The 25562-nt window shown below is 46.9% G+C and overlaps 1 protein-coding gene across 1 annotated transcript in view; it reads left to right on the forward strand.

Annotated features, from left to right (window-relative positions):
- The window catches only part of LOC119218277 (BCL11 transcription factor A b), a 33717-nt gene that overhangs the window by 2143 nt on the left and 6012 nt on the right, over positions 1-25562 (forward strand). Inside the window, exon 2 of the mRNA XM_037472572.2 lies at positions 867-1259. Within this exon, the coding sequence (XP_037328469.2) occupies positions 867-1259 (393 nt within the window). The remainder of the gene's footprint in view (positions 1-866; positions 1260-25562) is intronic.

Raw genomic sequence — 25562 nt, forward strand, 5'->3', positions numbered from 1 at the left:
CCGATGCCCGAGAAAAGGATTATATTTTAGTTTTCAAAGTTATTCACATCACTCTCACGTGGCGTCAAAATGAGATTATTGGGTTTGAAGAAAATCTTTCCACCTAACCCAGCCTCACACACCCCGCTTATGTCCGTGGCATAAGCTGGTTAAGATAAGCTCCGGTGAAATAGCGGCAAATTCCCTCATCTTTAATGCAGTCGAACATACAGGTAACAGGGCCTATCTTGCATAGTCCCTCACCACCTTCTCGTCTGACCCAACATGGAATTAAAGGTTGAACCGGCGGCAGGAATTCATCACATCTTATCTCAGCATCCCAGTCGGTGCACCCAGTGCCGTTTACCGTGTGGCTAGATTACTTCTTTTAAAATGCTCGTTCTCTCTCTCTCTCTCTCTCTCACTCTCTGACAGTACTTCAGGGACCTACTCCACATCCAACCCCTCAATGTCTAACCTTGGTTCATGAGATCCCAGCACTTTTAACGAAATGTGGTCCAATCATCTTGAACTCAAATTAAAATCTATTTTTTGATTCTCAGAGGTGTTAGGTTCATTAAAAAAGCGAGATTGGCAGAACAATAAAGAGGGTCAAGCAACTTAATCGTTCGGCTGCCTCTTGCAAGCTGAACATGTCAGTCCTTATCGAAGCAGCCTGTGAGCTCTCCCTGTCTCTCTTTCTTTCTAGAAATATTTTTGTACCTATTTTACAACCTGACCTTACTCGCATCGATGCAATGAAGCAATCACCTCAGCAATGAACGACACACGGATACGCTTCTAAATGTTCTCTCCTGTTTACCGCTCTACAGAATCACAACCTCTCTCTGAACCCACAATCCTCTCTCTCTTATCTGTTTGTGCAGCTGAGCCGCTGTCAGGTGTTTTACCAGAAGAAGACTCTCAGGACTCCCCCAGGCTGGGAGTGGCTCAGGCCGAGCCCCTAAAAGGGGACCAGGACCTGCTGACCTGCGGCCAGTGCCACTCCTGCTTCCCCCTGGCCGACATCCTGCTGTTCATTGAGCACAAGCGGAGGCAGTGCCAGGGGGGCCTCTGCGTGGACAAACCCGTGGACAGGCCGCCGTCCTCCCCGCTGGCCTCTCCCCTCTCCACGTCCTCGTCGCTCTCGCGGACCCACCATCAGCACCCGCGGAGGGCGTGCCACCCCGTGGAAGTGGCCGTTCAGGTGTCGCCGCGAGATGAGGATTGTTTATCTGCACCCTTGCAAGGAATAATCCCTAAGCAGGAGAATGTCACAGGTAAACACAGCGGGAGCTCAAAATGGCCGCCACACTGAGGGCACACTAATGAGCAGGAGAAACGAACGCGGGCAGGGCGTCTTTAAGGTGTAGAAAGGTTGAGCAGGTCACAGTTCCTGAGGGTCATGGAGAGTCTATTTTGGTTTCCCTCTCAGATCCTTCTTTGTTTCTTGCTGTTAGTTTGGGATTGAATCCATTCCGCGCAACCAGTGTGAAATATCTGTCGCTGCATATGGGAGCTGTGAAAGTCCCTCAGCCCATGAAGCCACACAAAGACATGCAGCCTGAGCTGGAGATTTAGAGAAATGGAAACATTGGCAGATAGTGAAAAAGACACACGCAGACAAAGAAACTTCCCAATGAAAGACAGACAGAGAGGGAGAGAGAGACCGAGAAAAAAGATTGTTGCTGCATCACAGATGTGCTCACATCCTGTGGTCCCCACCATGGCTCTCATGTGGTGGTGCGAGATCTATCTCTATCCCTCCCTGGCTTATTACACCGCCATATCTCTCCTTCCCTCAACTATGCGCCTGCGAAACCTCGCTCTGATGCTAAAATTAAAAAGAGATACAGAGGAATGTAATTATGCTAAACTGTCAAGGAAGAAGCATTTATTTGAGGAGGCCCTAATTGTCAGTGTTTGTCTTGAGTTGAGCAGTGAAGGACTTCTTAAGGCGGCTGCTCGGCTTGTTGTTTGTCCGCCGAGGCTGAATGAGGCCGCAGTGAAAACACGAGTCTCTGTGCAAACTAGCGAGGGTCCCCTATGACTGGTTTTACAGAGTGGGGTTTGATTATGACCAGCCTATCTGAATGTTTATTCATTTCCTTTAACAGATCAGATATCATGTGCCAGATTGGGATGATTGCCTGGGCAGATTGAATTTGAAGCCAATTGAGGCCAAATGCACGCAGAGCGGTGCTCAATAATATGAACCGCTGTACTGTAGCATCCGAGGCTGCAGCTTTGTGAAGGGACCACTGTTATCTGTCCTTAATTGGTCATCCCACAATCATACAGAATGACCACTGTTCACTTGTGTGCAGTTTGTTCAGCATCTGCACTGTGTGTGAGCACGCACACACAGCCGAACACACTCAAACATCCAACATGCCTCTTGGCCTTGTCAGCTGTTCGGACATGCTCATTTAGATCATCATGCTGTGGGTTTCACATGATATCATAAGGTCACTAGCATTGTGAGGAGAGCTTTATTTTTAGGCTTTATGTCTGTTGGCGTTGCGTAACTCTTTTGCTTTGCTTTATGCTGTGAGAGACCGATGCTGTGATTGTGACACCTCCACTGATAACATTTCTTTGTGTAAAACCAGAGAGGACAATTTTGTGGTCAAGGTAACAGAAAAAAGAGAGAAGGAGAAACCTGCTGAAGATCTTTGGGGTAAAACAGAAAGGTGCAGAATAGGCCGCACATCAGTCACACAGACATAAAGCCTCCCTCCGCCACTGTTTTCTGTGTCCACGATTGATGGATGCGGACTGGCAGTGCCAGCGCGCCACCCCGTGCCCCATATGCTAGCTGCCATGTTCTCTCACCCTGCTCAGCTAGATGCTGACACTGAGATGAGGCATCTCCCTAAACACTGTATCTCTGTCAGACTGGCTTCATGTCCAGTTTATTCCAGGGAAGTGTATTATACGTTACACCCTTCCAGCATTTGCATACACTAAAAATTCATATGAATCCCCCCCTGCCATCTGACACAGATAGATTTCTGTATGGACAGCAGTGTATGCAGCCAACGTATAGGAACCAAGCTGCTGGGCTGAAGGAGCTGACACCCAGGATGGTTGAACGTGTGTGTGTGTGTGTTTGTGTGAGTGTGTGTGCCGGGGGTGGGGGCCAGTTGTCTTTGATGGACCCAGCGATCGGAGATGAGGCTGTGCCTCTCGGCCTCCGTCTTTGGGACAGCTGAGGTCGTCTGGGAGCATCATGGCTGCAGCTGGGGCCGGGCTCTGGGCCATTAAGAGGAGGGCAGAGCATCCTGCGTGCCGTCATTTGCATGATAAACAATTTAAGATATGCATAGGGACACTGTCGCTTGTCTCCAGATTATGGATGGCCCAGAAAAAGAGCAGATGACGGTTTCTCACACAAATTACGTGGCCGCGGTGTAAAACTGGATTTATGCCACAGGATATTACCACCATTAAGTAGGTATACTGGTGAAGTGGATGTATAGTTTTAATTTGCATTCACATTCATTATTCCGCGGACTAAATTGTAAACAGGGCAGTAAATGATTGTTTGGTCTCCCTGCCTTGAGTAATTGGACCAAGATGCTTTCCATTGTTATGATTTAGAAGGCTCTATCATGTCCTCTATACCATAATTACTAATTTTAACAAAATCGTTTCTCTTCGCTACATTTCATTAGTGTGGCTCCACCTTCTTGTGTGGGTATTGCTACATAGACGTGGCCTGTTTTTCTCCATCCCAGTTTTAGCACCTCTTGCATTCTCGCCAGTGTGGCCATGTGTTTTAATGAGGCCATTTTAGCCGCTCAAATCGACCACTATCTCGCACTTCTGCCTCCTTCCAGCACACTGCCTCTATTGTGACCTGGACTCTGAATCAATACTGAGTAAATTACGGCGGCCCCTTTCTTCCTCGATGAGTAGGAAAACATTGAAAACAGCTGAGCGGTGTGTCTCATAACACCTCTGTGCGACTCCGGAGTGTCTTCGTGCTGCAGCTCGCTCGTCCTGTTTGTCCCCGTGTGTTGTGGAGACAAAGGTATTTAGCCAGGCTCCCCGTTGGCACCGTGCCACCTTTCTCCAAACCAACACAGCCCCCCCCACACACACACAGATTCTCCCTCATGAGCACACACGTATACCCACTGGGTATCTGTCAGGCAGAACGGGGGGGGGGGGGGGGGGGGCTGGGCACTGCATGAGAAGTGTGTGTGTGTGTGTGTGTGAGAGGCGTATTGGTAATGATATCTTTCTCTAGTGTGTATGTGCATGCACACCGGTCGCTCCGCGAGTCCACATGTGGTGTGGGCCTTTGTTTTCGGTGATCACTTTAATTGATACTGAAAAGGCACAGATGCATGCTATTGTAATTATTGGACACCAGCTAATGTTATCAACATAAGCGCTGCATTGTCTGAGAAAGCTGACTCTAATTTGATCCTACAGTTGCTCTGGGCTCTGGTGAAATCCTTCCTATTTTTGGCTGTTGGCTCTGCAAAGTTTTAATGAAGGTGAACAGGAATGTTTTTTCGGATGAATTTTTCATAGAGGACATTTTTGTATTCCGAAAGCCGAGCTCTAAAGAGCTGTTGTCGGCGGAGATTGGGCAGCCTTTGTTGTTGGGTTGAGTGTTAGTGGCTCTGGCTGCGTTCAAGTGCTGAAGTCTAGTGGATGTTTACATCCTGAGTGTGGATGCGGTGTTAAACTAATGTATGTGCATATGTGCGCGCGTGTTTGTGTGTGTGTGTGGTTTTGACCACTTAAACTGTTTATAGCACTGTGTGTGTGCGTGGGGGAGAAAGAGTGTGTTTGTTAAAGCTTTACTACTCTGGGCGTGCAGGCTCAACATGAAAGGGTCTTTGACTTGGCAAGCCTCGCCTGAGGACACCCCTCTGTGGACCCTGCCAGGCCAGACTTGGCACCGAGCGTCGGTCCTGAGGGACGGGCTGGGTCTAAACGTGTGTGTGTGTGTGTCTGTGTGTGTGTGTGTGTGAGAGTGAGTGAGAGAGAGAGTCAAAGGAGGTGTATCTGTGTGTTAAAGCAATTTTTTCTGGGTTCAGGAAGCAGGACTTATGTTGAGGTGGCTGTTATGTGTGTGGCTGACAGCGGGATTGTGTGTGTGTGTGTACTAAAGAGTAGGTATTATGTGTGTGTGTGTTTGTGTGTGCTGTCCTCGGGGCTCCTGGCCCGGGCTTCCTGTGTCTCTGTTTGTCTTCCAACAACCACGATACCACAGCCTCAGGCCATTCAGGTGGAGGCTAGTTCAAGTATGCACACACACACACACACACACACACACACACATGGAAACACACGAGCATGAACACAAAAAGCAGCGTATGTATTTGCATGCATCCTCCCACGAATGTACACGGACACACCTGTTTAATATACACAACAATGCCCCCAGACACACTCACAGACGTACGCACAGTGCTCACCCCCTCCTGTGGACCTGTGTTTTGTCTGTAATAAACGTGTTGTGCGAGAGGCCCCATGATGTGTTGCGCGTTGATGAGTTCTGTCAGAAACATATGATACTTATTTCAAGCCCCTCCACTGAGTTTTCCCTCCCTCCGTCTTTTTTTCCCCTCTCTCCTTTGCTTCTTTGCTTTCCTCTGTCGCCCCTATCTCTTTTTCACCCTCCCTCTCTCAGCCCCCCACCCCTCCCCCAGCATTCCCCCAGTGGTTTATCTTGAGGGACTGGAAAGTTTTGGCTACATTAGCGCGTCTACACCTCTTAAAGACTTCCAAGATCCACTCATTCTCACTCCAGCAGATTTGGCTGGAGAGCAAGCCAGAAGACCCCCCCACACACACACACACACACACACACACACACACACACACAAACACACACACACACACCAATTCCTGCATCTTTCTATCCCCTTTACCTACTGTCAAACGAAGCTATACGACAGAAACAACCTTGTTTGTTCACGGCCACGTCATGGGGGGATGAAAAAGTATCCTCAGAAATCAGCGTGTCTTGCCTCCGCCCTGTCAATAGCGTGGCAGGCAGTCACATCACAGGGTCAAGGGTCAGCTGACAGCGTCAGGGCCTGTCACGCCAGCCGCCGGCTTCACCACCTGCAGGTTAATGACTTTATTTTTAGACAGAACAGAAACAGAGAAGAAAAAGTGGCTCCGATACAGCTGTGGCTCAGGAAGTGGTGGATGAAAGCCGAACGGACAGAAGTAGTATTTCAGGAAGTAGGCATGTCAGTTTGGGGGGTGAGAATGGGAACAAAAAGAACTCTTTCCTGTTGTCATCTAGGTCACTGCTTGACTTCGATCCACATTTGACTTATTTTGTCTCTTCTGAATCGCCTCCTGTTTTTTCAGTGTGTGAGTTCGGCTGTTCTTATTGTGACTGCAGTGTTTAAAGGACCATTGCTTTGTCTTTCTCACAGCCGTGGTGATAACGCTGAGGCCATGGGAGAGCCACAGTGACGAGGGTGGCGTGCCTGTCCGAACCCACTGATCCCGGTCACTATCTGCCTCTTTAATGTTTCTTCCTCTACTATCTGTCCCACTGCAGGTCCCAGCGTTGGGGTTTGGCCTGTCAGACTCCGCCTGTCTGTGGGTGTGTGTGTGTGTGTGTTCGTGCGAGTCTGTTTGAACCTTTTGTATGTGGCTGGGTGGTCACCTACAGCTGCGTCTTGCTAGCTTATCTCAGCCAGAGAGATACAGGACGGAGAGAGAGGGCCCCTGGGTCTGTTTGTTTCTGTGTGCGTGAGAGTGTCAGCGTGCTTTCGGTGTGCCCACGAGCATGCAAACCATGTCTACCACTGCAGTTTTTCATGAATGTGTACTAATAGGTTGCTGTATTCCTCAGGGGGGGGGGTGTTTGAAAGCTCATTGCCTCCTAATAGCTCAAGTTATATTTGATCTTAGATTCAAATCCCACGTCATTTAAACGATGATCAGAAGATTAAGGCCTCATTCATTTTTAAGAGTGTTAGTTTGAGTATTAGAATCACTTTAGGCTATACGGCGATGTTGATGTGACTGTAGTTTGTGCTTTGCCACAAAGGCAGGCGGGCACGAGTTGGCACCCCAATGAGACCGACACGCACCGTCATTACTTATGCACAGATGCATGCACACGCGTACTTACACCTCCATCCATCCCCCACGCCAAACTGACCCCACAACCCTCAGAGCGCACACACACACATACAGAGACACACATTCATAACTGCACGCTCCCGTCCCAGGCACCCTTTACTTTTGCAGGCTGAATCTCACTGATAACATGCTGGCGCCCTCATTTAAATTTGAAGCGCTTCTTTAATCTTCAAAGGCCTGATTGCTTTATGAATATGCATGGGCCGAGCTGACTCTCAGTTCATTACCTTGTTGTAAATTCTAATGACCATTAGGGCCCCGCGCGGTAATTGCCAATTGTTTTGCATTTTTGATTAGCCCATTACCGGAGCGGATTCTGAACATGTCTGCAGTGCCTCTCTGCCAGGCCACGGCGAGGAGCAGCAGGAGGGAGGGACGGAAAAAAAGGGAGAACGTGCAAAGGAAGTTAGCGTGAGGGGCAATGAAACAGGGTTTAGAGAGCAAAAATATGGATGCTTGGCTCAAAATGTTAGTTTTGTTTAGGAAAAAACAAAGCAGGGTAAGCTCGAGGGGGGGGGAAGACACCATGCTAGAAATGTAGAACTGGATGTTCCCTAAACAACCTCCATCGCGCTTGTTTCTGCAGTGCTTGAGTGCAGGAGCGTGTACGTGGATGCATTTATGTCAGCATGGTGTGTTTGTTGACGGCGTGCTCCGGCACACGTCCGGGTTTGCGTGCAGTTGGACGAGTTCGATGGGGCGGAGGGGGCGGTGCGCTGGGAGGTTATGGAAGTGCATCCCGATGCGGGCCGTGCCCGGGACTTATGAAAGATTGATGGCTCCTAGCAGAATGGCGTGGCCCTGCTACAACTTGATAACATCTAATGGATAATTTAGCGCTCTAAAACCGGCAGGCTGGTCCCCTTGTCGAGCGAGGCAGGAGAGGACACCAGCTGCTGGGATTTTGGAGCGCGCTGTGTGTTCGGGGAAGATACACGAGGACAAGCGGGAAGAAGAGGAAGAAAGGAAGTGGAAGAGAAAACGCGAGGGGGCGTTGGTGGGACCGTGACGTCTCTCTCCGACGCCCGGATTGAGCCTGTGGTGTCACAATGGTCACCGGTACACTCTCTGCCCCCTTAACTGCGTGCACCTTAACTTATACACATGTCATTCGGAAATACTCATGAGGAGGAGGAGTTAGGCATCTTTCAGCAGTTTGCCAATGGAATTGGATTTAATTAAAATAAATTTAAAATAAATAATGAATGCTTCAATTTCAGCCCCCACTGGAACAATGGAGAGTTCCATTGGGTGTAGAGGTTAGTGGGCTGGTGCCCAACATTCTACCTGTTGTCATTCAATTTCAAATACATAATTAGGAACGCTATTCGATATAATGAAATGAAAGAAATAAACAAACCCCAATCATTTAATTTAGCCTGTGTAACATTTCAACATGCTCTTCCAGCGGTGTCCTTATTTTCCGACTAGCTGTCACCCATAATGAGCAGAAAATAATGCATGGAATACCACATCACTTGGGAAAACACCTGCCACAGAATATTTCCATACAGCAGACACGCGCCTGAAAGCTGAAAAATACTACCTAATTGAACCCATAAATGTTGCAGGATCCGTATGAAAGGGGCTCCTTTCCTCCTCCTCTCTCTCCTGTCTCTCTCTCTCTCTCGTGCAGCGTTCTTAATCTCCACATTGTTTACACACTTCTCCCAGGCCTACTATCTGTCTCATATTCCCATACTATTAAGCTGTTGACAGTTTGGTTAATTGTCCCGCTGTTTGACTTCAGGGGAATCGGAGAGGGGTCAGTGGAGTCCGTCTCCGAGGTGTGGAGAGAAAGTGGCCGCGTGCATGCTGCTCCTCGCTCTGTTGCGCGGCTGCATGTCATGAGTTTGTCTCATTTTAACAGGAGGAGGGCGCATTGAGGGAGGGAGGGAGGGGGGGGGGGGCACTTTTGCTCTGGTTTTGGAGGGGACAAAAACACAATGGGGAAATTGTCCAGCTCAGTAGCTGTTAGGGTTAGCAGCTAGCTGGCTGGTCTATGTCCAGCCTGTGTATGCTCTAACACTCACACATGCAGCAGCAACAGCAGAAGCAAAGCCCACCATGGCCAAAGGAGTCAGCGTGATAGATGGCTTTGTTAAAGGGTCCCAGGGTGTCCCCTGAACTTGAAGCACTCTGTTTATCTTGAATAGGAGAAGCCCAGAGTGTAGAGGGGGGGCGGGGGGGGGGGGGGGGGGGGGGGGGAATGATATAGCTTTCAGGGGAAGGGAGAGAAAGAAGGTGGAGGAGGCGGGAGAGGGAGAGTGAGGGCCTGTATCTGGGCAGGCCCGGCTGGGGGTTGGGGAGGTTAAGGGGGGGTCGTGAGCTGCCATGGCTGCTGGAGAGACGGAGGGTAGGGAAAAAAAGAGGGGAGGGACAGAGGGGGGATGGGGCAACTCTCGTAGTTGCTGTCCATTAACAGATGAACTTGGCAATGGTCCAGGCCTCAAAGGTCTTGGGAGACAGGCACACACACACACACATGCACACACATCGATGCACACTTCCCTGGTACCTGCTGACTGTAGATGGAATGCCACCATGGTTCCTTTTTGTCCAGAGGCGAAAGAGGACACGTCTCTCGTTCACCTATGTCAGAACCAGTTCAGTCCGGTTAGCCAGCCAGGACGAAGGAGGCAGACGGACAGGCCCCCGTCACCCGGCCGTCCTCTCTCTCTCTCTTTCTCTAGCTCGCCTCCTCTCATCCTCCTCCTCTGCTTTGCAAGCTTTAGAGGAGGAAACAGAAAGAACCTCTAACCTGAGGGCACAGGACAATGCGGAGGAGAGAAAAAAGAAGCGAGGGAGCGTGGGAACAAAGTGAGAGACGAATGGATCTGCTCGTAAACAGGGTGGGAAGAGGAGGCAAAAGTGTTTGGTTGTTGTTGGCGCTCTCCTCTTGATGGGGCAACATAAGCTTAACACCGCCGCTGCTATTGTGTACTGACAACATTACAGCAAACACACAGATGTACGTAGTGCCGTGCGGGCGAGATTTGCCTCAGCTTTACATGCATGAATACAGCCGTGGGTCCATGTATCATATATGTACCCACGTGGCCTTAATGGAAATCCTGTCTGTGAATGTGTTTGTGTCTTTGCAGCCATGAAATATGGACGCAGATCCTCTCCCGATTCCAACTTGTATGTGTCCCTTGAGTTTTTATAGCAGGGTGTTCACCATTCCACTTCATATGCTCTGTCACATCACCAAACCCTATCGAATTTTGACTAGCCAAGAGTTTATCACTGCTGGATTGCAGAAAACCTTCATTTCAATGCCCGTTTTGGCTTTATCTACCATTTGTCTTCAAAGTAATTTGAACATTTACGTTCATGGGCATGCACAAGGTTACAATTTCAAGAAAAATGTAGAAGATGTGATCATGACCTGCTGATGGGGGAAAAGTGTGAAACTTGCGTGAAAGGTTGTTGTAGAGAGGTTCATGAAAGAAAAGGAGTGGATTAGGTGTCGGCTTTCCAGTTAGCCTTGCAGGTATCTCTCTCTCTCCCTTTATCTCGCTCTACCTTTTTCATAGCTCATGGCCTCGTGTTCTATGGGTATGACAAAAGGACACGGGAAAAAAGCAATAGAAGTTGTTAAATGAATATTTCCTAATATTTTGTATTTCCTTTGATTCTAAGAGGCTTGGTTGACATTTATGAACCTGAATGAGTAATAAATGTAAAAAGAAGGGCGTCGCAAAAGGGGTCAAATATAAAAATTTGGCATTGAATGCTTCTTCAGATTTCCAAGCTTCTTTACCTATGTTCACATATTTCCTGATCTGAATCAGCAAAGCTATTTCTTTAACATTGATGCATTGAACATTGGACATTAGTAACAGCATAAAACTAAAATGTGTCCTTTTTTGACAAACAGGCATTGCTTCCGAAAACCAATGTTATCCTCGTCCTCCTTGAGCCATAAATGGAGGTTTTGACTCAGTGGCCGACAAAAAACGAGTCCTTTAAACAACACCCATCCCTACACCCACAACCTATGGAAAACGGCTTATCCAAACCTGCCAAAGTACAATAGATGATGATCATCTGATGTCTGGTGCATTATGGTTATTGTCTCTGAGTCCTCACATGCAATGTTAAATCAAAGGGCAGTTGTGATGCATCCTCTGTCATCTTGATTGAGTGACTTTTTATGTATGAATTCATCACATGCATGCTGCGGGGCAAAACGTGGATAATGTATTTTTGCGCATCTGTGTTTGCATGCATTTATGTGTGTCGGCGTACAAATACATGCAATCCCATTTACATTTATTTCACACATGCTCACATTAATTTGTTATTTATAAAGAAGGTTCTTCTTTTCATCTTCTGCTTTTTTCCATGCTCCTTGCTTCTTGCCCTCCAGCTCTTGCTCTATTTCTGAGAAACACTTTTCTCTTTTCCAAAACTCTTGCGTGCCCACTTTGGTGCCAAAGCCAACCTGCATATCTTCTTTTGTGTGTGTGTGTGAGTGTGTGTGTGAGTGTGTGTGCGTGTAATGATGGCTGTTTTTATAATGCCCCCCTGCACATTTGCATATGTATATGTGCAGATTGTACGGGGAGAGCTCTCACACTTGGAGCAATTGGGTGGGGAGGGTGATGGGGGCCGTTGCAAGGGTTATGTGTATGAGTGTGTGTGTGTGTGTGAAAGGGGAGTCGTGTTGACGCTTTCACCCCCCCAGACAAAGCCGGCCACTACTCACAGATGGTAGTCTACTCTCTTCGGCCATGTGTCTAGTTTGTGTGTGTGAGTGTGTGTGTGTGTGTTTATGTTTTGAGACAGATACAAAGGAAGGAGAGAGTGAGAAATTTGTGAGCAGGACTTTGTGTGGAGGAAATGCAGAGGATGCAGAGGGTGGGACGCGGAGTGTGTCGTGTACACTTTGAGACTGAATGGACTCACACAGCTCCATGTAGCATCCTTTGCACGTTAAGACTAAAAGCAACCTTGTGTGGTCCCCTATGTTGTCTGTGCCTTGTTCAAAAATGCATGATGCATGACAGATAGACAAAAGAAAGAGGTAGTCATAAAACAATACGTTGGGCAGTGAAAAGTAAGGAGAAGAACAGAGGTAAGGACTGATGATTCTTTGTCTCAGTGACCTACTGTCGAGATATCCATACATGTCGCTCTAATGGGGTCAGCGCATTAGAGAAAGCGTCGGGATTACAGTTACATCAACTGTCTCCTGGACTGTAAGACAATGAATAAGTTGGCTGTCGTTTAGTGAAGAGAACATGACATGAATGGGCTTCATTGATACTCAGAAAGTCGTACGCCGGATCAAGTTAGGACATCAAGAAGGAAGAAGTACAAATAATCCGTCGTTAAATGACACATAAATTGTGCACAGGCGTCATCCTGATCGGGAAATAGCCCTTAGATGCCTTTCGATGTTCAATATGAAATCCCACGTAAGGGTTCTGTCTGAATGCTGAGGTCCCCCCACGGGACCGACGTTAACACAGTGTTTCTAAGGAGGCTCTCTATTGCTTGGACAGACTCCAGCCTCTCTGACCTTGATGTTTGTTTTCCTTGTATCCTCAGACATAAACATGGCTCCCGCATCCAGACACACAGACAGACAGAAAGTCAACCTCTCTGATGTCTTTCTCCATGTATCTGGTTCCCCGGCGAACGCCGGGCAGATGCACTGTGTTTAAAAATGTGTGCGTGCATGAGTACGGAGTCATGTGAACTCAAATGGTGTGTGAGCATTTCTTCCACCCCATACCCAAGGCCCTAGTCCTTCTCTCTCTGGTATACCTGTCAGACCGGTTCTCTCATTTTCATTAAAGCGAAGCCCGTTTCCCTTTTTCTTGACCAGGTAGTGTTTTGTTATCAGACAAGAAACCAGACTCCCTTATGACATCCCTTTACCCCATAGTTCAAAGTGCCAAGATAATCATTCTCTATTTATACCTTTTATTGAGGCAAGCCCTTTTCTGCCAGCGAGCGGTCTGGCAGGGAACGCTCTCCATGCTGGACATGCCCTGTTCTCCCCAGGCTCTGGTACTGTTGTGGTCTGCCAAGTCGCAGGGCCAGATTGCCTGTAATAGGCCTGCCATTTCCCTCTCATCATCTGTCAGCACTCTGGATCCAACTGCAGGGTCCAAAGAGGACTACCACTCTCCAATTAAAAAGGTTAATTTGCCCCCCCCGTCTCCCTCCATCCCCTCACCCCTCCTTTACAGCTCTCCATGTCGTCTTCATTAGTACTCATTTGTGGTTCTATGTTGCTATTCCTTCAACTTTACCTTTATATCTTGTGTTAGTTGTCTTTTGTAAACACTGTTTTACAAGGAAAAGGTAAGACATAATTAGCGTATTTCTTTCTGAGCCAGCATGTTTATTAAATTGTTGAAAGTGCTGTTTTTTTTATAGCTCCTTCCAAGCAATTTAAGTTAAAATCAGCTCAATTTCTTTGCACGCTATGCCCTATTTAATTTCCCTTTGAACTTACAACACTTTAAACTGCCCAGCCTTACTAGAGAATGCGGACGATAAAAGACACACCTTGACATTTGGGGAAATATGCTTGTTTCCTTTTTTTTGAGAGTTAGATAGGATACTGCTCGTTGCTTAGCCGGAGAACTGTGTGGGAAACAGCTAGCGCGTAGTCCTGTCAAAGCTGCGCCGTTACCGGGCAATCAGCCGGGACTGGAATAAATCTTTCCTCTGTCTTCATGCTAAGCTAAGCTAATTGGCCGGTGTTCTGTGGCTTCACATTTACAGTACAGATATGAGAGTGGTATCAATCATTTCATCTAATGTAAGGCAAGGAAGAGAATCAATCCCTCATGGCCTCTTAGAGTTTCCAGTGCTTCTATGCTAACCACTAATAACGTGTTGGGCTCCCACCAACTCAAACATTTTTTTCTCTTCAGTGTACTCAACAAGTAGCGCAAAAAAGTGTTTTGATTTGACAGTGAAGAGACGAACCTGCCTGACAAGCGAGACTAGAAGAAAGGTGTTAGCGTTGGAAAGTGCTCCCATTTACGTGGTGGCCACACTTCATTGTCATTATCCTCACACACTGGTGTCAGTCTCCTAAGCTTAAGCCAAACCTGAGAGGATGAGCAGTATGAAAATAAGACCTGCTCCTGTGGGATAAAGAGACACAAGCTTACTTTCCTCATATGTGATTTGCCCCGACCAGACCGAGGGAGCGTGTATCTGGTTCGGACATACACTTCCTGCCTCGATATCTCTGCTTGGTGCTTCGGGCCTGTTCCTCTCTTAACTTCCTCTCTCACCCCGTTAGCTGTCATCACTCCTGTCATCTTACTGTTCGAGGGGTCAAGGAAAAGGGGCCCCAGCCTCTCCTCCTCTTCCTCTTCCTCTTCATCTTGACTTAAGCTGCAGAAGTGGCATCGAATGGCTAAGCGGACCCAGTTCATCTGAACAAAATGCACATGAAAGTACGTGGAAACGCCGCTTTGTGAAGACAAAGCCCTGGAAGGAAGCTGCCCCTAACCGCTGCCTGTACCTCTGCTCTCTGTCAGTTGCAACTGCTGTCAGAGCTCGCACGCTGCGTCCGGCCAGCTCAGCTGGCAAAATGGGTTGCCCTCTTTTGCTTTAGCTCTGGATCCTAAAAGTAGAATATTGAGATGAAATTGTTTTGAAGGAATAACAATTGCATTTATACTTTTATCAAATTTTGTTTGGGGTTTTATTTGATTAAGGTTTACTGTAAACTTTAGGCCCTTAGGGTTTGGGGGTTTGGCAGGCCTTTGTTTGGATGCAGTAGTTTCTAGAGTAAAAAGCACATTTAAACACCAATAATTTACCACATGAAATGGAGCCGTGGGGTAGCAAACAATGTTAAATGATTACATTTTAATTAAGATACCTACATAAATACAAAGATGTCAGGATTGGATTTTCCTTCCATCACACACTGTATGTGTCAAAGTCTGACAGGCAACTGATGCAAATTAACACAAGATATAGGCCCAGTCATACAATTAGTTCACCTTAATAAATGAGTTGTGGCAGCTGCGTTGTCATATGTTGTTAAGTATAGTGGCATACTAAATGAAATTGTGGGTCACTCTTGCTAGTTTTAGTGATTAACATAAGCTAATGATTTGGACAGATGAACAGGAGGTGGAAATAAATAAACGAGCGAAGGAGGGAAAAAAGGGGGACGTTGTCCCTCACCCGCCATTAAAGGCCTGCCCCTGGACCCGCAGAGCGGGCCAGTTTCCCAAGCAGGCAAACCCTCTTTGGTTACACAAAATGTCTGCCCGTATGGCCATGGACAGAGATATTATTAGTGTTATTTTGCCTCAGATATTTGAGAGCACGGTGCTTTTAGGCTCCCTTGTTTGAGTGGCTGATAGACACTTGAGTTTCTGCAGCAGATTAAATGAAATTTCAGCAGCTTTTTCTTGGGGCCAGGCCATAAAACCGCACAAAGGAAGCAGCTGCCACTAATGTAATCTAGAATGGGGTGCTGCAGTGCAAAGCTGTCCACCACTCTTTTGTTTTTCCCTTCTTCTCCACTCCACAGCTTTTTGCGCCGTTCTTGACACCCTTCAACTGCACCCTTCCTCTTCGGATAATATCCCTGTTCTTTCACTGCTCTTAATTCCTCCTTTCATCAGCTACCCCTCTGTGTACTGCAAAGGTGATGAAACCGGACGAGGGCAATAAGGGCCATGTGTTTTATCAGCAAACACATCTTTCTCTGGCTTTATATATCTATACAGCTGTGGCAGAAGTAGATGAGATAGCCATTGGGTTATCTGTAAAACCCTCTCCTCTCAGGATCAGCTGGACGTGAATGGAATGGCATAAAAGTAAAATAAGTTTTTTCAGAATGCTACACAGGGAGTCCGTCGGGTTCTATGCCCCTGCAAATTCTGCTACAGCCAGAAGTTATCATCCCCCCATCCTCCTGAAATGACAGGGAAGGTCTTAGGAGGAGCGGAGGTACATTCACAGCTGTACCCATCCCCTGATCAGCTATCAATTCAAATGTCTGCAGTTCCACGCTGACTTATTTGTATACGGTTGGTTAGGTGGCAAGCTCTCCAGGATGAAGGCATTGCATTGGAAAGTGCCGCTGTACTGTTCTATTAAGGGCATATGTCAATAAACTACAGCAAGAGTTCTGACCCGTGTGGCTACATGATATGCTCTAGTGAGTGCAAATGTGTGTGTACTTGCATCATGCCTGTGTATTGGCTGTGTGTAAGTATGTCTTGCCACTACCTGTTGTGGAATGTCTGAGTTCATGGACCCTTTCTGCGCAGGAACAATGGCTTGAAGGTGGACTCGGTTTACCTTTCAGTCAGTCAGTCAGTCAGTCTTTACACATGTGTGTTCTGTCCTGCAGCTGTCGGTGTATAAATCCTTCTGTCCTCCAAAGACAAACAGGCTTTCTTCACGTATCCTGTTATCAACTCTTTCCGAGGTCACAAAGCTCATTTTAACGTTTTTCTAAGTCATGCATGTCTACCGGGAGAAAAGGAGGAATTCTGCCAGTTGCTTTCAAACCTGTCCCCCTTTTTTCGACTTCAGTCTTTGTCTCCTTTTGGCTGCGCCTGTCTCATCGTTTTTCCTTGGTTAACTTTGCCAATTATAAACGGTCCTCGTAAAAAAAAAGAGAATTTGTTGTGGTGCAGCACATGAGCAGACGTGCAACACACATGCTTGCAACCTTACAGCGCAACACACACATGTTTATTTAAACCTGATGACCCACTAGAAATAGTTCCCTCCCCCTTTGCCACCCTCCTTTTTTTCTGCTTCTCTGCTCTGCCCTCTCTCCTTCCCTCCCCAGGGTAGGTCGCTATAGCCCCCCTTATAAACATGTGATCTATAGGAGCCCTAGACCCAGACAGACTTTTGGCATGGCTGTGCAGGTAGCATTCCAGCACGGTTTGAGATCTTAGGGCCATAGCCTCGTTAAAAGCCTGATTTATGCGGTACAGCTGGGCACAAAGGAACCTACAGGTTGGCTACCTTAATTAATATCACGCTCGCTACCGCTCGAACCTATGCATGTTCCTGACACACCTTTAGGGGGAATAAGTGGATGAGTCCACATGCTGCGTTTTCAACAGCCCAATGACGGTGCGGCCCGTGCACGACACTGAAACTGAAAAGATAGCCTTGAAGAACATGATTTTAAATGGTTCTTAGAGAGACACAAGGTGAAATGCACCACTGGTATCAATTCAGATCTCGCCTTCTTTTGGAACGCGGAGGAATGCGGCTCAGGGTGTTAACTTTCTGCGCTGCACCTATTTTCCACCATTTTACCCGCCTCCCTCGGTTGCTATGGCGGCTGATCAGAGCACGTGTCTTCAATTAGAAGGCAGAAATCTGGTACAGGGAGCCTCGGAGGTGAACAATGGTGTGGGGCTTGGCCTGCCGTTGCCAAGCACATGGCCCATTCCATCTTATGAACTGTTATTGATGGTAAACTTTACACGCAGGTATGAACTGGCTGCATTCACTCCGTTCCAACCGCTAGGGTCATGTGTCATTGGGAAAGGAGATTGTGCCCTGTGATGTACAACCCAACTTTGACCCATATAATTTGGCAACCATTTGTTTGGGGCAAAACAACCTGTCATAAAGGTGAATCCCCGGTTGGTATCAGGCCTCTTTGTAGTCCCGGCAGTTTAAGAGTCAACTTCTTGCACTGAGCAGAAGAGCAATGAAATAAACATTCGTAGCTCACTTTGGATATCTGACCACTTCTTCGCCCTGCCATGTCTATTCATGCTTCTTTCAGAATGTCTTGAAGGGGCCGAATTAGGGCTGAACAGGAGGCCTTTTTGCAATTTTAATAAGGATTTGGAAAGCGTCTGGGTTGAGAAGTGGCCCAGCAATATTATTTCTTTGATGAATAAATAATGCAAGGGGGAATGTAGGGTTGGATGAATGGATGTTGGTGGGGGCATTGCATTCTCAATGTTAGTTGCTGTGTCCTTATTACAGAATCAGGGAACGACATGGCTTAGACCTGACTTGTTATGACGTCACAAGTAATTTAACAAATTAATAAAAACTTTTAAAAAATGCTAAACTCCGACTTGATCTGCATTTTCCGCATGTACAAGCATATCCTTCTTGACTCCGTACTTCTCAGTATCTAAGGAAATTGGATTTGTGAGCTCCAGCTGACCCTTAGATACCCCTTGATCTAAAGAGTCGGACTATTGATGCTCCCTTAACCACTCGACCACCGTGTGCACAGTCACACACAGCAGATGGGACGCGTGTTAAACCCTCAGCCTCCACCGCTCCGGGCCACGGGACACTCCAACACACAGGCCTTGTTGTTTCAGAGTGCCATGTCCCTCCACGATGTCTTGAGGCTCGTATGCATAACGAACTGCTATGGTTGGCCCGAGCTCACATGCCCTGGTCGTCTCACCCTGAGGTGGTAGGGCAGGGTGAAAAATAACTACATGTTTACAACCGCCCTTGTTCCCCAGCTAAATGACGGCCCATGCTTCAGAGCTTCTGGGGCTTTTTGGGAGCGAGTTCAGAAACAAAGACCGTAGGTCCAGATTGCTGGTTACTTTGTGTTTCTTAAAAGTTCTCTACTTCCACTTAAATAACCGGTCAGGACAATGGGGTGTTTTACGGTGATCCAGGTGCATTTGAAAGCCCAAACCGTAGAACAAAGACCTCCAATCCTCTCCACCTCCGGCTCCGTTTGGAGATTAAGATAATGATGCAGTGTCTTTCCCTATTTGGCCCGCTCTCGTTTTCCTTTTGCTCTATGTGTCTCACTTTCTCTGGAAATATTATTTACAGTGACAGAGCACCTCAGGCAAAGGTAGGAGGAGAAAAAGAAAAGACTTGTACACACCAGCCTAATGGATTTTTAGATGTGCCTGGCACTAAATGAGTGGGCGGAGAAGATGAGAGGTGTACCGTGGCTCAGGTGTTAAGGTACTGTGACTTTCAGCTTTTAGGGTTAGAACAATTTAGAGAAACAAATCCAATCGAGTATTTCAGAATTTAAAAAAAAAAGAGGAGAAGGCGAAACTGTGTATGGTGGCCAGTGTAGGTGTGTGTGTGTGTGTGGGAGAGAGAGAGAGATTGTGAAAGACTCACTTTAACCTCTTTCAGTGCGGCCATCAGGGTGTTGAGGAAATAGCGTGATAGAAGGAGGAGTAACAAGGGAGCATGCAGGCTGCATGGGGGACGGAGAAAGAGAGCGAGCGAGAGGGAATGACTCTATCCTCCAGACAGGCTGAAGTGTTTACTCAGTCCAGACACACTGTGTATGTGTGTGTGTGTGTGTGTGTGTGTGTGTGTGTGTGTGTGTGTGTGTGTGTGTGTGTGTGTGTCCGGACTTTCATGAGCTCAGAGATACCCTGACTGCAGGTCTGGGCCTGTAGATCAAGCAAAGTAACTTCACACTCTTCCTGTTCAACTTTTCTTCCCTCACTTGCTCACTGCATTGTTCATCCCCAGCTTTTGGTTGGACCCCAACTCTTTATTATATTATTCATGGCAGTGAGTCTATTTTTGTGGAGAACCTGTTGAGGTGGTGATGGATATTTCTTTTTACTTTAGTTTTTGGCGCATTAGAGGATGTGAAAATATTTATCATAACTGAACATAACAGTTCAGTGGTGTTCCGTAAGAGAGGAGAGAGATGTTTCATTGAAACTGCTGCAACCTGCTGATTTGTGATAATATAACACCGACGGACATGCGGGCGTCTCGTGATTTCTGTTGCCTCATGTTGCTCAGCCTTTTCACTAGTAAAGCTGTTGACAATCACAGCTGTATAATAATGTGACTGAAATGTTTTCTTCACAGTCTTTTGTTCTGTCCAGCTCCTCACACCTTGTGTTTGTGAAAAAGACTGAAGGGAATGGGGGCAACGTCCGACATAGGGCCTTGTATGCTCCGATGAAGCCAAATCACATTCTGGCAAATGGTATGCAGGCTCATAACGCGCTCCACTCATCCAACAGCCGAAGACTTACAGTTTTGACAGTGTCGAATGCCTGGCCCCGGGGCCTTATCACCCATTGCTGCTTGCCTGCCTCCCTCTGCTGTTTCTGCTCTCCTGATGCTATCTAACTGGAGATTTATGCAGAAATGTGCAGCTAGTTGACCTCCCTCGTTCCCCTCCATCCTTTCTGCGGGGACGCCAGCCTGTCATAAGCTGAGCTATGCAGAGATAGTGAAGCACAGGGTTCTGGCCTCATGTCTTACGGAGGCTTTCTTGTCCTTACACTTCAAACCGGGATGAAGCTTGTACGGAAAGACATTGACAGCCTGCATTTTGAAAATAAAGAAGAAGAAAAAGTCTGTTTTTTGGCAGTCCATTGTAGTCAATAGATTTCTGTTTTATTATTTATTTTCCTCATTAGCCTATTTTGCGCAGTCCTCCTCGCTGAGCTGCAGTTTATTGAGACATATCTTTTCTTTGACAGAACAATTTTCACATGTTCCCTCTGATGTGCTCAGAGACTTCGCGCCCATCTGGGATATTGCCCGAGTCCAAAAATACTCCTGCTTGATTAAGTCTTCTTATGTACCTGGATATGTGTGCTTAAACTGACACTTGGCAGTTTGCAGTTTCTTTGATTCTTTCCTTTATTCTAATACCTACTCCGTTCAGCGCTGGCTTTTGTTGACGGCGGTTTGATCCTGCGAAGCGGAACCCGACTTAATAAATAATCTCTGCGGATGCTTACATAAGCGATGGTCCATTTAATTAGACTGGTTAAGCTTAGAAGCCCAGAGGTCTTTTCACTGTACCATTAGAGCTAGGATGAGAAACAACAGCGTGCGGCCTCCCACTGTCTCTCTTAAGCAGAGAGCCAATAATGATCTGCATCAGACACGGATTGCCCGGGCTGTTATAAGGTCTGACGGACCTAGCCGCACCCAAGCACGAAGCTGTCCAGCTGGGTAAGTCAGAATGAATGGATATATATATGCAGGGATAGAGACACGGACACGCGGACGGATGGATGAGTGGGTGGATGGTCAGTTCAAACGCAGTTCAACCGAGAAAAGATGAAAGGGAGTAGGGTTACGTAGGGAAACAGACAGGGTAGAGCGATGCTAATTCTGAAATGATTGTAGCAAGTGTAGTACATACTAATGTCCACACACACACACACACACTTAGTATGCATACATGGAAACAGAAATAAGACCATACTCACTAGCAATGCACGTGCATGCAAAAGCGCATGCTTTTGAAAAACACACGGGCATCCCCAGCAACCACACACAGTCACAAGCAAACGTATTTTTCTATTGTGCATGGTGCATGCAATCATTGCCCATGATTGGGTGTCAAAACAGTTTATTGCTGGCTTAGAGAGAAACCTCAGTTCTACTGCTCTTATCAACATTCAGTAGAAGGGGAAAGAAATGGTAAGAAGTGCAACATTCTGATGTGACACAAAGCCACAGCCAGCTGATTACTTGGTGGCGGGCATATAGGCCCTCAAAGACCACCATGCATCTTTATCTGGTGATCACCATTATTTATTTTTCTGACCTCTTCACTTTTGTCTCAGTGTGTGATGTGTGTAGTGATTCATTGTCTGATTCTCCCAATTGTGTCTTTTGTGACTCCGACAGTAGAGCGCTGCAGGCCCCTGGTCCACATTACGCTTTATAAAGTTGTGATTTGGTTCTGTTCCATTCCCTGGCTGTCTTTCTGTTTAATACACCGCATTTCCTGCATCCGGCTTTGTCTCAGGAACAAGTGTTGGTCAAACAGGCCTTTTGTCTGTGACTAGTGGCTAAGCAAACCACAACAAGTCTGGCCTGGGACAAAGAAGTGAGTGTATGAGCCCTGTTGTGTGTGTGTCTTTGTGAGTGTGAGTATGGTCTGTGTGTGTGTGTGTGTCTGTGACATGGAAACAGACAAACAGAGAGAGGTAGAGAAGTAGGGAGCGAGGTCAAGGCCAGCCAGCTGCTCTTAAACAGATGCACAGACTGATAAAACACCTTCGGGCTGTAACATGTATGAGACACCGATGAATGCACTGAAATAAAGCTGCTCTCACGCTCTAGAGCCCCTGACGACGAGTGATTATAGTTCAATCCTTTTCCACTCAGACCTTCAAGTCAAGTGAAAGTCATGTACAACAGAATGGATTAAGGAAATGCAGGACACTACAGAACAGCTCTAATATATGCCTTGTAGAGCCTCCACCGTGTTCTTTAACTTGTCCTCTGCCGCTTCCCCCTTCACCCCTGTCCAATTCCTGACTGTGAATACCCTAATGACATAAACAGAGTAGTAATCACATTAACGCCAGTTACGGCAGAGGCACTTAAGAGGCACTGTATTGACAACCCTCCGTCTTCCCAAGGCACTCACTCCAACACCTATAAACACTTATGAATATTGGCAAATACCCTCCATTAGCATAATCACTTTTCAGGTGTGTGTGACTGCGCCAGATACCCAAGCCACTGGTAGCTTTGGGAAATGGCGATGACATGGTGTGTCCCCCGTGTCTCGCGCCTCTGTGCCTTCCATTCCCTCTTCCTCCTCTTGGAAGGCATGTGAGCTAATCCTGTTAGCTTTTTCCTCCATTAGCTAAATGACCAATATCAGTGAGAGCTGCGCGGTCACACCAGGACGGCCTGAGCCTACCATCAGGCCTGGTGAAGGACAAAACTGGATATAACTGAGGTCAAGCCAAAGTCTGCCAGCTTTTTTGGATGTACGGCTGGAAAGTTTGAGAGTGTAGGGGCACTTGATGGATGGTGGGTTCGATTGAGAGATGGAGGGAGGATGGTTTCTTTCCTTAATGCATCTTTAACCGATTAACACTGGGTCAAGGTCATTGTGTGGCTTTCCTTTGGCCCATGGGGACACAAGGAGATGGGTTTGATGTGGTTCCTCTGCGTTCTTCTGGGACACCAACATTAGAGCATGCATGAGCAAAGCTTGCATTATGCTTTAACCTCCCAGACGGCTTGTCTGTATTAGTTTGTCGGTGACGGTGCTGTGAGGATGTTTTCGGCAGCGCAGGATGACCATATCTGCTGTTCGAGGTGCCTTCTTTTCCCAACGGTCCGTGTGTCGGTTGTTCTTTTGTTTTTGCTTTAGCCAAGGATCATATTCTCTTCCTGGTAGCAGTGCGCTGTGTCCGTTAGACACTAGCCTCCCCCTGCTTTGTGTTGCAACTTGCTGAAATGGCTTTGAAGGAGTTGTTAACGCCCCTCTCTTCTACTTTGACTGCTCTGCGTCTCTCTGTGCTCTGCCTCTTTAGTTCTTATATTTCTCTTTTGCTTGCTCCTGTTCCTCCTGCCATCTCTCTCTTCTCCTCTATGCTTTCTGTCCTCTCTCCCCCAAAGTCCCCTCTTTCAGCCCCTGCCATGAAATGGCAGCTAAGGGGTTGTCAGTGTGTTTCTCCTCTCTGCTGATCCTATTTCAAAGGGACCTGGAGATTCAGCATTAGCCCGAGCTCTCCTGCTCTCCACAGACTTAGAGTTAATGGAAGGAGAGAAAAACAGACGGACAGATTGAGAGGGAGCTCTCCTTTATTCCATTAGAGGACAGACTCGTTTATAAGATCATCCGTTCTCTCTCTCACAGTTCTCTTCTCTTCTTGCAAAGAAAAAAGAAAACTCCAACGCCGTCAAATGCCTTGTCACAACGCCTCGTCACAACGCCTTTTCTCCTTTTGAAAAGCCGTCTTTCCATCCCTTTGACTACATCTGTCAGGCACAGTTGTGGGGTTATTTAGACATCCTCTGCCATTGTTGTGAATCCGGACATGCTTTGGTATTGGCTTGTTGATGCCCATCAATGCGTCTACCGCCTGGATGGGAATAACAATTATTGTCACTGCTTGTGGGATGAGCACAGTTTGTCAAATGTCCACAGATGGCCTGTGATTGCATAGCACAGGATGTTTCTGATACATAAGAAAATGGCTTGACTACCGTCTTTAAAGTGTTGTGGCCCTGGTGTCCTCCAGAGATGTGGTGGGTTGTCATTAGGAAAGTCCCCTTCACGCCACACTTCTCTCTCTACTTCACTCTCGTCTCCTTTCTTCACTCCCATGATCCCTCAATGCTTTTCCTGTGATGAACACAGATATCTCTGAGGGGAAAACGGCATTCAAGCCAACCCCACCAATCTCCCTATCTCGTCCTTCACAATAACAGATAATTTCATCTATTTTCCACGTCATGCAGATGCACTCTCTGCTCGCACATTAAGACGGGGAAGAGGATGTGTGTGTAGGCTGCAAATCAAAGCAAAGCCAACAGGAGAGGCCAGGTTATTGCCACCGCTTTACGAGAGATACGGGGCTTTCTATTTGAAGCCATAAAAACACATGCATAGTAGTAGGAAACATACATATAGCCGAAGCCGATGTAATGGGCACATTTTATTTGTGCTTATGGCAGAGAGAGAGAGAGAGAGAGAGAGAGAGAGAGAGAGAGAGAGCAAAAACGTGTACGGCAAATGGCTTTTTTATGATGGAAAAATTCCATAGCGGGTCAAAGCCCCTCGCAGGTGGCAGCAATTAACTGTAATTTTTGCAGATTGTAATGATCCATAATTTACCAGTATAACCCCTTTCCAACTCTTTTCAGTCAAGAGAAAAAGGTTTGCGAGGAGGTTTGATTGGGTGCACATTTCATGCCGTGTTCTGGTCTCTAAGTGAGATTGTTGGGAGGGGGGCATGGTGGCCGCTGACACACGAGATAGAAAGGAGAACCACAAAACACCAATCTGCTCCGTCTATTGCTCATCCACGGTGTCCCTCTTTTCGCTCAGGAGCCGTCTTCTATTTCTGCCCCTTATTCACCCCTTTGTCTTTCTGGCACAGCAGGCTTAAAAATGCAAGGCTGTCCTTCCACCATCTTAGGGATCGTTCATAGTCACAATCTCACACACACACTCGCAAACACTCATATATACACATGGCCTATCTTTGTCTCTCCTCTCTCTTGTTCTCCCTGTCTGGCACAGTATGGCCATGGTTTTGGGTTCAGCGTCTGCAAATGACTTCAGAAAATCTGCCCTCCAGTGAAAAAAAAAGAAGGAAGAAAGGATAAGACAGCCAAAAGATGAAAGAGGGAGCACATTTGCAAGTGGTGGATGCTTCTTGTTTTGCATATTTCTCACTTCTGCTTTCCCCTTCTTCTCCTTTTCTATTCACCTGAGAGGATTTAAATAAATCCATAAAGCATGAAAAATCAGAAATAGAAAAATAATGCATGAAATGCATTTTTATAGGTGCCTCCCCACCCACACGCAAACAGTCAAACACAATGTCTCCCTTTGCTTATTTTCCCTGGGAATGTGTGTTTTTGTGATAAGCGCTGGTACATTTTTTTTTTAAATGTGACCTCGTATTTGTATTCAGCATTAATATGCAGCATCAGAAACATGTCCCACTCTAGCCTTGCTAATTCTGTAAACATGGCATTGGAGGAGAGATGAGTGTGTTTAACGAGAT

Source organism: Pungitius pungitius, chromosome 9, assembly GCF_949316345.1.
Source record: "Pungitius pungitius chromosome 9, fPunPun2.1, whole genome shotgun sequence".
Classification (NCBI taxonomy): domain Eukaryota; kingdom Metazoa; phylum Chordata; class Actinopteri; order Perciformes; family Gasterosteidae; genus Pungitius; species Pungitius pungitius.